Source organism: Barbus barbus (assembly GCF_936440315.1).
Source record: "Barbus barbus genome assembly, chromosome: 8".
In the NCBI taxonomy this organism is placed as follows: domain Eukaryota; kingdom Metazoa; phylum Chordata; class Actinopteri; order Cypriniformes; family Cyprinidae; genus Barbus; species Barbus barbus.
The window spans coordinates 4,052,823-4,065,841 of NC_136736.1; the positions used below are offsets into that span (position 1 = coordinate 4,052,823).

Sequence of the window (13,019 nt, forward strand, 5' to 3'; positions counted from 1 at the left end):
CAGTCACTAGATCAACCACATTTTCAAGTACAGAGGGAAGACACAAGGATGACTCTGGGGGTACATTTAACATTGTGTATATTTTATAAAATAATATATTACAATAGTTGAACTTTAAAAAAAATAATTAATTCAGTTTCATTACACAATAGCACAAGGCAAACATAGGGCAATGTTGTACATCTCAAAAGCATTCAAAACAAACAACAAAAAATGAATACAAACATTTAAATTAAACAATAAGATAAAAAAAGAGGATAAAAAATTAAATAAAAACAAAAGTTATACATACATTAGGCCAGTTACATACATTTGAAAAGCTTTGCAGTTTGTATTGTTTTTAATAAGCTTCTTATTTGGTGATCTTATATTAGAAAGGGTTTCAAAGTATATTTTAAGATCAGTGTTACAAAATGTAATATATGATGGTTTCTTTTGAATTACTTTTGACGTATGAATATAAAACTTTGCTACGATAATTAACAGATTGATCATGTAAATTTGTTTATCAGAAAAAGATGGGTTTTGAAAACAAAGTAAAATATCACGAGGTTCTAAATTAAGGGCTTTGTTTACTTTTTTATGTCTATTTTAAAGTCAACCCAAAATAAAATAGAAAAAGGGCAAAAGAAAAATTAATGTTCAATATCTTCAACATATATTTGACAAAAGGTACATTTATCACAAACACTATGAATATAGTGGAAATAAATGGGAATTTCCATTTAGGTCAACTGGGTGTTGTATGGCCAAACTAAATAGGGTGAGCCTAACCTCTGTTTATTGTAATATTACTCTAGCTAAGTGTACATGGGGAAACCATGGCATGACCATACCAAAGCTACTATCAGGGAAAGTAATGTTAATAATAATTAGTTACATTTATATAGCGCTTTTCTGGGTACTCAAAGCGCTTTACATAGAAGGGGGGGAATCTCCTCAACCACCACCAATGTGCAGCATCCACCTGGATGATGCAACGGCAGCCATATTGCGCCAGAACGCCCACCACACACCATCTTACTGGTGGAGAGGAGACAGAGTGATGAAACCAATTAGTGTAGGGGGATGATTAGGAGGCCATGATGGTCAGTGCCCAGGGATTTGGCCAGGATGCCGGGGTTACACCCCTACTCTTTTTCAAAGGACATCCTGGGATTTTTAACGACCACAGAGAGTCAGGACCTCGGTTTAACGTCTCATCCGAAGGACGGTGCTTTTTACAGTATAGTGTCCCTGTCACTATACCGGGGCGTTAGGACCCACACAGACCACAGGGTGAGCACCCCCTGCTGGCCTCACTAACACCTCTTCCAACAGCAACCTAGTTTTCCCAGGAGGTCTCCCATCCAGGTACTGACCAGGCTCAACCCTGCTTAGCTTCAGTGGCCAACCAGTCTTGAGCTGCAGGGTGATATGGCTGATATGTTGGTTGGCTTATATCTATAGTAGTGGTCCTGACCTCTGACTAGAAATAACGTTGCTTTATTCAAGTGTATACAAGTCTAAATAAAAGTACTTTTAGAATGAGCAAGCATAGGAGCGCCCGTCTAAAGTAGTTGAAAGTTAGTGAGAGGGAGAGCTCTCGACATGCCATTAGGTCGTAAAGTTTATCTGGTCTGGCTGCCATGGTAACCAGGGGCCTGGGGTGTAAAGTTTGGTCTGGCTGCCATGGTAACCAGGGGCCTGGGGTGTAAAGTTTGGTCTAGCTGCCATGGTAACCAGGGGCCTGGGGTGTAAAGTTTATCTGGTCTAGCTGCCATGGTAACCAGGGGCCTGGGGTGTAAAGTTTATCTGGTCTGGCTGCCATGGTAACCAGGAGCCTGGGGTGTAAAGTTTATCTGGTGTAGCTGCCATGGTAACCAGGGGCCTGGGGTGTAAAGTTAATCTGCTCTGGCTGCCATGGTAACCAGGGGCCTGGGGTGTAAAGTTTATCTGGTCTAGCTGCCATGGTAACCAGGGGCCTGGGGTGTAAAGTTTATCTGCTCTGGCTGCCATGGTAACCAGGGGCCTGGGGTGTAAAGTTTATCTGGTCTAGCTGCCATGGTAACCAGGGGCCTGGGGTGTAAAGTTTATCTGGTCTAGCTTTCATGGTAACCAGGGGCCTGGGGTGTAAAGTTTATCTGCTCTGGCTGCCATGGTAACCAGGGGCCTGGGGTGTAAAGTTTATCTGCTCTGGCTGCCATGGTAACCAGGGGCCTGGGGTCCTTCACAGACATCCTGGCACCCAGTATGTTTATTGGGTGAGGGGTCTGTGATTATTTGTTAAATCTAATGATCAATGATTGGTCCAAATGCTACAATTAATTCCACATAAACAAGAAAGAAGAGCAATGTTCTGTAAGACAGCATTTAAGAGAAGAAAAAAGAAAAGAAAAGAGATTATCTTCCTTAGGACAAAATCACAGCAGTGGAGCTATACAATAAAAAATTCCTCCATGAAATCTAGCAGTATGTCAGTATTTTTGTTATTAACTTGCATTGGAGACTTTTTAAAAGATTCCATTTAGAATAAAGTAAATTTGGTATGGATTTTGCAAATTTGTGCAAAAATGAGCAAAAATCGCTTTCCAAGTAGTATCAGAAAATTTTCCTTAAGGTGACATTTTATGTTTGGATTGAAAAACATTGACTAATATTTTTAATTCAGCCAAAAAAAAAAAAAAAAAAAGTATATAAATTTACTTTATAAAATCATAAGATTCACCATAAAATTAACAAATAATTTTTGATTCATAATATAGTCCTATAAAAACAACTTTGCATGTTAGGCTTATTATCTAAATTGTATCTAGATTTCTGTTGAAAATATCTAGATAGATCTTCCCAATTTATTTATTTTTATTTATTTAATTTTTTTTTTTTTTTTTTTTTTTTAATAACAACAGTCAAAAAAAAGATGTAACAATTTTTTTCTGGCTGATCTGAACAAAAATAACAGCTTAACCAAGTAAGTTTATTTATTAAATTATGATTGGTCGACCTGAAATATGGTCAGCGGACGTCACGCGGCGCGGCGAGGATCAGCTGATCGAGATCACTTCCTCACTGGGATTCGCGATGTTTTGACGGAGACCTGCTGCAAATATCGCTTCTGGATCGTCCTTCATGTAAACACGGTCACATTTGAAGGTATTTCAGTCTTCTCATCTGTACTGGGCAGTCATGGATCATGATAAATGCTTTGATCTGGGTTTGTGGACCATTATTACAATATAACAGTATCACGAGTAAGAGCAAGCGTGTATTACACTCATTATAACTGCGTGTATTTGTCCCAGATATTATTATTCGTTTATAAAGATCAACATTTTTTGTGTTTTTAATGTGGTACTCTTCTAGTGCAATGTCAGATGGTAGCCTAATATCATAATAAGATATGAAATGGAAGTGTATATGGAAATGTAACCTATACAGATGGATATTATACATTTATTTTCTTCTGTGTGTTTTATAAAAATGTTCACAGTGAAGCTCTGATTTATAATATTTCATCCCTAAAGTACCGTCACTAGAGAAACATGATATATCAGCACCATATCAGTTACTGGCTTACAGTTTACTTGTTACTTTAGCAGATTTCACAAGAATATTTTTATTAATATAATATTATAATTATTAGTGCATGCATGACTAAAAAGCATTTTGAAGAATACAGAATACAGATAATAATACAAATTTTAATAAATGCTATGATTGACATATACAGATATTCTCAGTAATAGATATTATGCATTGTGTAAGGGAAACTTTTATCTATTTTATATAACTTTTTATGCATTTATTGTCCTTTTTGTATAGTTTCCAGTTTTTCCTCACAATTTTAATGTATTTTCTTACTTTTCAAAACATTTTTAAGTAATCACGTTCCATTATAAAATTATTCTTATCACATTGCTATGTAACTGATCAGCAGGATGTGTCAGCGCTGGGCAATAAAACTTGTATATATTTGACAGTATGTAGTATATTTCTTTATATTTATGTTTTTTCTCTGTAATAATTTTTGTAAAATGCAATCTTCAAAATTAAGGCATATTTTACACTTACTGCACATGGATAAATATAACCATGCATAATAATTAACAGTAATATTTACTTGCATGTGTTTTGATTATACCATTTTAAAGCATGTAAAATGTTGTACAGAGACTTCCATGATCAGTGTTGAGTGGTGATGCAAATAAATCATCGAGCCAACTCTTAATGTTACGTATGTAAGCTACTATATGGTTTTTCTATTAAGCTTTTTGGTAAAGGCTGCATTTATATTCTTCTGGCATGATGCGTTTGTTGCAGCTCTGGGCGTTCGGCTTCTGTAATCTTCTCTTCATGAATACCTCAGACAGTGAAGAGGACTCTTACAACGAGAGGTCCGCTCTGGTCCAGTCCGAAAGCCCAACCGCCCCCTCGTACAACCAAGATCATGATATGTCTTTACCCCAGGAAACAGACACCAAACGGGTAAGTGGACATGAATTCTCCTTCCTCTCTTTTAAAAGAACTAAGCTTGACGTGTGCTAATATAGAGTAGTTAATTTGCATCTGATCCATATCTGCATTTTGATCATCCTCACCTGTAATGTCCCGCAGCGGCGGCAAGTCAGCTCAGTTTTGGACGAGCCAGGGCCGGTGGAGCAAGAGCGAGCATCTACTCCTGACGGAGAGGAAGAGGAGCTGACCCTCAAATACGGCGCTAAGCACGTCATCATGCTCTTCATCCCCGTCACGCTCTGCATGGTGGTGGTGGTGGCAACAATCAAGTCTGTCAGTTTCTACACGGAGAAGAGCTCACAGCGGCTGTACGTGCTTTGTTACCTCGAAGTTCAGCCAAAAATGAAAAAAAATTCTGTCATTTATTATTCATCCTCATATCATTCTAAACTTATATATTTCCATGGAACTGCATTTCATAAGGAGATTTCACAAGATATATTTTCTCCCCAAAAAAAAAAAAAAAAAAAAAAAAATATATATATATATATATATATATATATATAAATAATTAAACATTAAAATAATTATTGTTGTACACTAAAAAACTGTTTTTCCTGATAGCATCTGCTTCCAGTATTAACCGATTTATGCCGATCCAGGTAATAATATAAAGAAATTGTAAAGGCTATTATTGGCCTATACAATATTGCTACTGATATGCTGTGCTTTATGTAATGAAAAATACCTTTAAAAAGGTAAACAAAATATATAATATATAAAAAAAATACATTTATACATATATAAAGCAGTCTTTAATTGTTGTTTTACTGCCATCTTTGAAAAAATTTTTTTTTTGTTTTCAATGTTATAATTTTTCACATTTTTTATATAAAAAAAAATATATTTTTTTTTTCTGTCATTTACTTTTTTGTTTTTAATTTTATGTTTTTAATATGATTTTTTCAGTATTATAAAATGTGAAAAATTGGCTTTCCATAATATTATCATATTGCTATGCTATGTAGGATGTGTCAACCAACTGATTTGAGGGTGAATGAACGATGACAGAGTTTTCTTATTTGGATCAATCCTTTACAGAGAAGCAGAAATGTATGGTTTGTGTGTGTTTTGCAGCATCTACACTCCGTTCGAAGAGGATCCGAACTCTGTTGGTCAGAGGCTCTTGAATTCGTTCCTCAACACCATCGTCATGATCAGTGTGATTGTGGTCATGACGATAATACTGGTGGTGCTTTATAAGTATCGCTGCTATAAAGTGAGATCCTCTTTATTACTACAACACTAGAGTTCTGTGACTTTATGATTATAACAATGTGTCTTATAAAAATCCTTGCTGAATTTTCTGAGGTGTTTTTCTGTGTGTGTGCAGTTCATTCACGGCTGGCTGATTCTGTCTTCACTGATGTTGCTCTTCTGGTTCAGCTTCATGTATCTAGGGTGAGATTCTGTTGAGCTTCTCTTTCTTGTAATACTGCTACTGTATGTAACTGATCTCATACAGGAGGATGTATCAGTGCTGGATGATATAGCTTCTGTTCTTTTTTTAAATTGAAAATACACAATTGGCAATTATTGGGAACTTCACTTTTTTTTTTTTAGCTTTTATCATTTAAGAGAAACTTCTTGGTTTTAACAGTTTTCTTAATGTAGAGATTGTGTTAATGTATCTGATAAATATAACAAACAAGGAAACCAGATTAGGTCAAATAAACAAGAAAAAAAGTAAAAATGAGATTGTGATAAATAATCACAATGTAATTTTTGTGCAAACTGATAATGAGTCCTACCTTTTGATGCTATCTTAATATTTATCTACTTGCTCTTAAAGGGATAGTTCACCCAAAAATGATAATTATGTCAGTAATTACTCACCCCCATGTCGTTCCAAATCCGTCAGACCCTTCGTTCATCTTGTGAACAAAAAATATGATATTTTTGATGAAATCCGAGAGCTTTCTGACAGCAATGCAACTGTAATGTTCCCAGATTCATAATAAGGACATCGGTAAAACAGTCCATGTAACATCAGGGGTTCAACTGTAATTTTACGAAGCTGCGAAAATTGTTTTTGTACGCAAAGAAAACAAAAATAACTTTATTCAACAATTCTTCTCCTTCGTGTCACCATAGCGCCATTTTGGAGAGTATCACGATCCATGAACAACATGAATGTGAATAATTAATGACAGAATTTTCATTTTTGGGGGAACTATCCCTTTAAATGGCTTAAAAGAGTGATTTTTGTTGATTGCAAAAATGTGGTTCAGAATGACCAAGGCTTTTTTTTTTTTTTTTTTTTAAATGTACACTAAATGAGCAAAGGAAATAATGATATCTAATCATTTTTTTTTTATGGCGTAATATAACAGTACATTGTAATAGGCAGCAATATTTTAAAGCATGTAATATCATAATTTTGAGTGATTATGTAAACGAATTGATTAGCAGAAATGAGTCGAACTAGATCGATTGATGACTTTGAATCAAACACATCATAATATGACCCCTTAAAAACATCTATATTAAAAGTTTAGAAGTAGTTCCTTAGTTCCATACTTTTGTCAAACCCTTTTCTTTTCAGCGAGGTGTTTAAGACGTATAACGTGGCTATGGACTACCCAACGTTAGTGATGACCATCTGGAATTTCGGCGTCGTGGGAATGATCTGCATCCACTGGAAAGGGCCGCTGCGGCTGCAGCAGGCATACCTCATTGTCATCAGTGCCCTCATGGCCCTCATCTTCATCAAATACCTGCCCGAATGGTCAGCATGGGTCATACTGGGAGCCATCTCCATATATGGTACGGTGCCATATCTGCTTCTGCATTTGTTCTTCAACTTCTCTGTCACTTCCTATACTGTGACCCTCATTCATATTTAAAAGAAGGATTTCTATTTCTTTAAGCTGTTAATAGTCAGGCCAAAAATGAAAATTAAATTCTGTAATTATTTAATCTGTAATCACCCTTGTTCCAAATTTCTATGACTTTTTTTCTTTCTCCTGTGGAACATGAAATAATGCTGTGAAGAATGTTGCTAATCGTTTCAGTTCCCATTGACTTCCATTGTATTTTTCAAAATATCTTCTTTTATGTTCTGCAGAAAAAATAAACGCATAAAGGTTTGGAACAACATGAGTAAATTGACACAATTTTAATTTTTGGATGGACTATCCCTTTAACTTGTTTAATGTTAAAAATTCAGTTCTTAAAGTGACAGAACATAATTAAAAAAAAAAAATTAATAGTGGTGCAGAAATTGCAAAAGTCATTTCTAATCAATGAAGTGAAGTGACATTCAGCCAAGTATGGTGACCCATACTCGGAATTCGTGCTCTGCATTTAACCCATCCAAAGTGCACACACACAGCAGTGAACACACACACACCGTGAACACACACCCGGAGCAGTAGATGCTCATGTCTGTGGGATTAGTGCTCATGATTGTTTCATTATTTGTGTGTGGTTATTTTCCAGATCTGATAGCGGTGCTTTCTCCGAAAGGACCTTTGAGGATGCTGGTTGAGACGGCACAAGAAAGAAATGAGCCAATTTTCCCTGCGCTCATATATTCATGTATGTCCTGAAAAATGAAAACCAGAACATAAAGCATACAGACTCACAACAGTTGGGATTGTCTAAAAATTACATCACCACATTTGTAATCAGCTAGTTTAACCACTTTAAGTCCAGTCAAGATGGGTCATGTACTAATAAAAGTTTCTCTTTCTCAGCTGCCATGGTTTGGATGGTTGGCATGGCTGATTCTAATAATCCAGATTCCGGTGAGCTGCATTTTTTAGTTCTTTACTATAATTTACAAGCATTTTACTAATATTTTAGTACTTTTTTTCCCAAGACCTTGAAATGTTCTTTGTGTAGAAAGTGGAAGGTAATACCCTGTAACCTAGATATTGGTGAATAAGCTGTTGGTGTCCTCTCAGCTGATGAAAGGCAGCGGAATGAGGGTGGAGCCCGGGCACAGGAAGGGGTGGAGTCAGAGGATAATGTGGCTCAGGGAGAGAGGCGGCGGTATTCAGCAGAAGAGGACCTTGAGGAAGACCGTGAGTGTTTTCTGTGACTACAGCCTCAGTGTCATACAGATCATGTTCTTTGCTTACAGTGCTTCACTTATAAAGCATGTAATTAAGGTTCATATGTAGTGATTGTCCAGTGACAATGAGGGGAACTAGTTAAAAATGCCTCCGGGAATCAAAGCAAACTTAACAAACAGGCTTGACTGTTATCATTCTAGTATCATATGCTGAAATGCCTATTGGTTGACTTTCTCACAGGAGGGGTGAAGCTGGGTCTTGGTGATTTCATCTTCTACAGTGTCCTGGTAGGAAAGGCGGCCGCCACCGGAGGAGACTGGAACACCACACTGGCCTGTTTCGTGGCCATTCTCATTGTGAGTGTCTCAACTAGCCTCTAAGATCCGTCATGTACAGACTAACATACGCTAATGGAGATTTTTTTTTTTATGTTTAAAGGCTATTATGCTTGCCGAGTCTGAATTTACTTGTGAAATTTTCAATTTAAAATGGCTTTTTTATATTTAAATATATTTAAATAAATAAATTTATTTCTGTGATCCAAAGCTGAATTTTCAGCATCCAGTCTTCAGAAATCAGTCTAATATGCTGCTCAGAAACACCTACTGTTTGTTGAATGTTCCAAATGAGTGGATGATGCCTTAGTAGTGCAGTAGAAAGCTCACTAAGTTTTGGAGCAGAGCCTAAGAGTTTAATTTAGGGTTGGTGTTGCTGATATTGTGGTGGTTTTGCAGGGACTGTGCCTGACGCTCCTCCTGCTGGCCATTTTCAAGAAAGCTCTACCGGCTCTGCCCATCTCCATCACTTTCGGCCTGGTCTTCTACTTCTCCACAGACAATCTGGTACGGCCCTTCATGGACAGCCTGGCAGCCCACCAATACTACATCTGACCGAAACCCACTGACACATGAAGAACTTTATCAGACCACAGTCCTTACGTTTCAATGAGATTCAAACGTTTTTAGTTCTTATGAATCCGAGCAGGTTTCTGATCTTTCTGAGACGCTCTAGGCGAGTGAGTGAAGGTGTAAAATGTATCAAGACAAGCAAACCGATTTCAGTTCTGAGTTGGCATTTTGCTTTTTATTGAGAAACTGCACATCAGCTCTTTAGAATACACAGTAGTTTTACTATTTTTTGTACTTACTGAGAAGGTAAATGATTTAGCAATTTGACCTGCATCCCAAAAAATTGATGATACATTTAATATTTCCTAAGCTGCATCACCCAGCCCTAGTCCCGGAACAACATAGCAAAATCAAAAAGGTCACTGATGTAATTTTTGTTTTAAGATTTTAATTGAAATGCACATTTGCAAGTATCAGTTTACGACTGTGACCAAGTCTTTGGTTTACATTTGATCTACTAACTCTTGCTGACAATGTCACAGGCACTGTCAAATTTTAAAACAAGCACACTGGGAACATACATCTAGGATTTCGTCTTGACCCATATCAGGTATGCCAGCTCTTAGAAGTTGTTGGTGCCTTGCTTTGTTGTTTTTCTGTGCCAATGAAATTGCACACGAGAACTAGTACACTGGAGGTGCAATACATTACAGAGACACAAGGACAGAAACTGAATTCTTTTACTCTAGTTTACAGAGTTTCAGGTCAATAACAATGTATTTGTTGTTTTTCCACAGCATTTTCAGTTTAACATCATATTCAATGTAAAAAGGCTTCTTTAATCTTAGTATGAATGTTCTCGAACTAATTGAAAACGTGTTGGTCGTATATAGCGCTGAGAGTCAGTCTCTGTAAGATCATCGGCTCTCGGCTTTATAAATGTGTTCCTTTTTTATCATGTTACCTGAATGGAAACAAACCATTGCCATCACACGTTTTTATACTGCTTTATGAATATAGAGACCTTTCATGGACATGGTGATTACGGCTGCTTGAGAAACGGATGTGCTTTGAGCGGTTTAGGAATATTTTGCATATGCTGAGAGCGTTTATACTGAAGAAAGAAATTATATTTACTACAGATTAAAATTTGAATTGTTTTTAATATGTTCACAGTTGAAAGGAATTGTTTTCCTCTCTCGATTTTGTTTGTTATTGTCATGCACAATGCTTGGTGTCGTGTAATAATAAAATATCAAGCCAATAAATGGGATTGAAGGATTGTTCCTGAGCTGGATTTTTGTATATGCCAAGCCAATTTAGTGTAAATTTTAGCTGCCTTATCAATTACCAAATAAAGAAAATCCACACCAGTGAAACATATATGGCTGCCTGAACATTTTATTAGAGCTTAAAAAAACTACTGTTGTCAAACAAACAGGTTGAAGAGTGTGACACCATTACATTTAAATTCACAAAAAAAATACACAAAACAAAAAGATGTAATCCTAAATCTTGCACCGCACACCGTGTCTTTAATTTCGTTCCTCAAACTGGGACTTGTTCTTCAGTAAGAATGCCGCTAAAAACTCTATGGGATTTGGAGGCCTGAAGGAAGATGGAGAGGAAATTTAATTTTGATCAGACAAAAGGAATTACTTAAAAGAATATTTCACCCAAAATAAGAAAATTTGCTTTACATTTACTCAGCCTCAGGCCATTCAAGATGTAGATGAGTTTGTTTCTTCATGGGAACAGATTTGGAGAAATTTAGCATTACATCATTTACTCCCCAATGGATGCTCTGCAGTGAATGGGTGCCGTCAGAATGAGAGTCCAAACAGCTGATAATCACAATAATCCACACCACTCCAGTCCATCACTTAAATGTCTGGTGAAGTGAAAAACTGTGTGTTTTTAAGAAACAAATACATCATTAAAACTTTTTTTTTATCAATATTTTTTATTTAATTTTGAGTATCCATAATATTTCTTTCTCCACTGAAAAAGTAATCTCATCTGAATCAAGAGAGAAAAATGCTCAGATTGAGACAGTTTATAAGTGAAGAGTCCAAAACTACTTTAACAAATATGTTGGTGGATTTTGATGTGAAAGACAAAAGGGGATGGACTTTTTATTGGAGGACGTGCCATTCTGGATTATGGAATCGTATTTTGGCCAGAAATGATGAAACGCGCAGCTTTTCACTTCACAAGATGTTAATTGATGGACTGGAGTGGTGTGGATTACATCACAATTATTGCAATGTTTTTATCAGCTGTTTGGACTCATTCTGACGGCACCCATTCACTGCAAAGGATCCACTGGTGAGGAAGTTATGTAATGCTAAATTTCTCCAAATCTGTTCAGATGAAGAAACAAACTCATCTACATCTTGGATGGCCTGAGAGTGAGTACATCTTAATTTCTGGGCGAACCATTCTTTTAAGGCAATCATAATCCCCCTCCCAAGCAAAAACAAAAAAATCATGTTCATGTAGTTGTGTGTTTGGAAAGAAATCTGTGCACTAATGCAGACCTTTCCTTGGCCAGAACTGACAAGCCCTGCAGGAGGATAGGAACCACAGTCTGATCCAGATACGCTCGTGTGGGAAGGGTCTGCAGGGTCTGAGGGTCCACCTTCTGTTTGGTGACTTTTTCAGTGGTTGTTTTCTCACCCTCCACTATTCTCTAGAGAAACACATAGAAGACACTCATAGAACTGATGCTTCGTTCATGCTGCAGCCAATTCAGAACTGTTTTTCTAATCCAGTCTTTAAGACATTATAAATTTAAATACAAATTCCCAAAGTAGTACATGCTGTACCTGGATGTTTTCAGTGAGGCCATATTCTGCATGAGGATTTTCTGGGACCTAAAATAAACAAGAAACACAATGACAACAACTGATCGAGACAAACTGCTTTCTTGTATTGAAATATTGCAATGCTACTCACAGGAGTGTGTCCCTCCATGCTCTGCTCGGCATCAGGGTGTTCTGGAAGGATCAAAATTAAACTATTAAGCCACATTAACAAGTTTAAGAACTCGTACGCCGCAGTACTTTACATACGAGTCGCGCAGATGTGCTTTAACTCACATACTGTAGTGAATGGCGGGATTCAATGGGCCACTGCCGAAAGCTCAACGCTCGCAATAATGCAAACAATCAGAGATATAACTCTCCCTACCATATGTTATCATTGTCTAGGTCTAAAACTGCAGCAAATATAATCACTGCACACGTAATCAGCGCAAAATTAACCACAAAGCTCAGAAGCAACACTTACCGTCCGCCATAATTTGTTGATGGTTTCTACGCAGTTGACGTTGCGCATGCGCAAAAGCACACGCTCGAATGACGCGAGAATAGGCTCTAAAAAGGGCGGGGCCTTGTGACTCAGACAGATTGAATATATATATTATAGATATATATATATATATATATATATATATATATATATATATATATATATATATATATACATATATATATATTTTTTACTATTTACAGTGTATTTACGTTGTGTTTATCAGTAGTATTATCAAGATGTAAAGCATTATCCAAACCACTGCTGAATAAAAACGTTAACAGTGTAGTCACGAGACAAGTGTTACATTACTCCGCGATTGTCAAGGTGGACCAATCAGAGTCGT

General features: G+C 36.7%; 2 protein-coding genes across 2 annotated transcripts; one reads left to right on the forward strand and one right to left on the reverse strand.

The window, feature by feature from the left end:
- The first annotated feature begins 3,018 nt into the window (after window positions 1–3,018).
- Window positions 3,019–10,831, forward strand: LOC306874025 (presenilin-2-like). The gene is made up of 11 exons (XM_079423689.1): window positions 3,019–3,132; window positions 4,300–4,464; window positions 4,594–4,802; window positions 5,572–5,713; window positions 5,828–5,895; window positions 7,040–7,260; window positions 7,936–8,034; window positions 8,193–8,243; window positions 8,403–8,522; window positions 8,754–8,869; window positions 9,248–10,831. Exons 2-11 carry the CDS (start codon window positions 4,333–4,335, stop codon window positions 9,401–9,403), a joined length of 1,314 nt encoding a protein of 437 aa, XP_079279815.1. The 5' UTR covers window positions 3,019–3,132; window positions 4,300–4,332; the 3' UTR covers window positions 9,404–10,831.
- On the reverse strand, window positions 10,749–12,717 carry LOC306874030 (protein dpy-30 homolog). The gene is made up of 5 exons (XM_079423695.1): window positions 12,653–12,717; window positions 12,320–12,360; window positions 12,190–12,237; window positions 11,902–12,053; window positions 10,749–10,969 (listed from the first exon to the last, which is right to left on the reverse strand). Exons 1-5 carry the CDS (start codon window positions 12,660–12,662, stop codon window positions 10,897–10,899), a joined length of 324 nt encoding a protein of 107 aa, XP_079279821.1. The 5' UTR covers window positions 12,663–12,717; the 3' UTR covers window positions 10,749–10,896.
- Window positions 12,718–13,019: the final 302 nt, after the last annotated feature.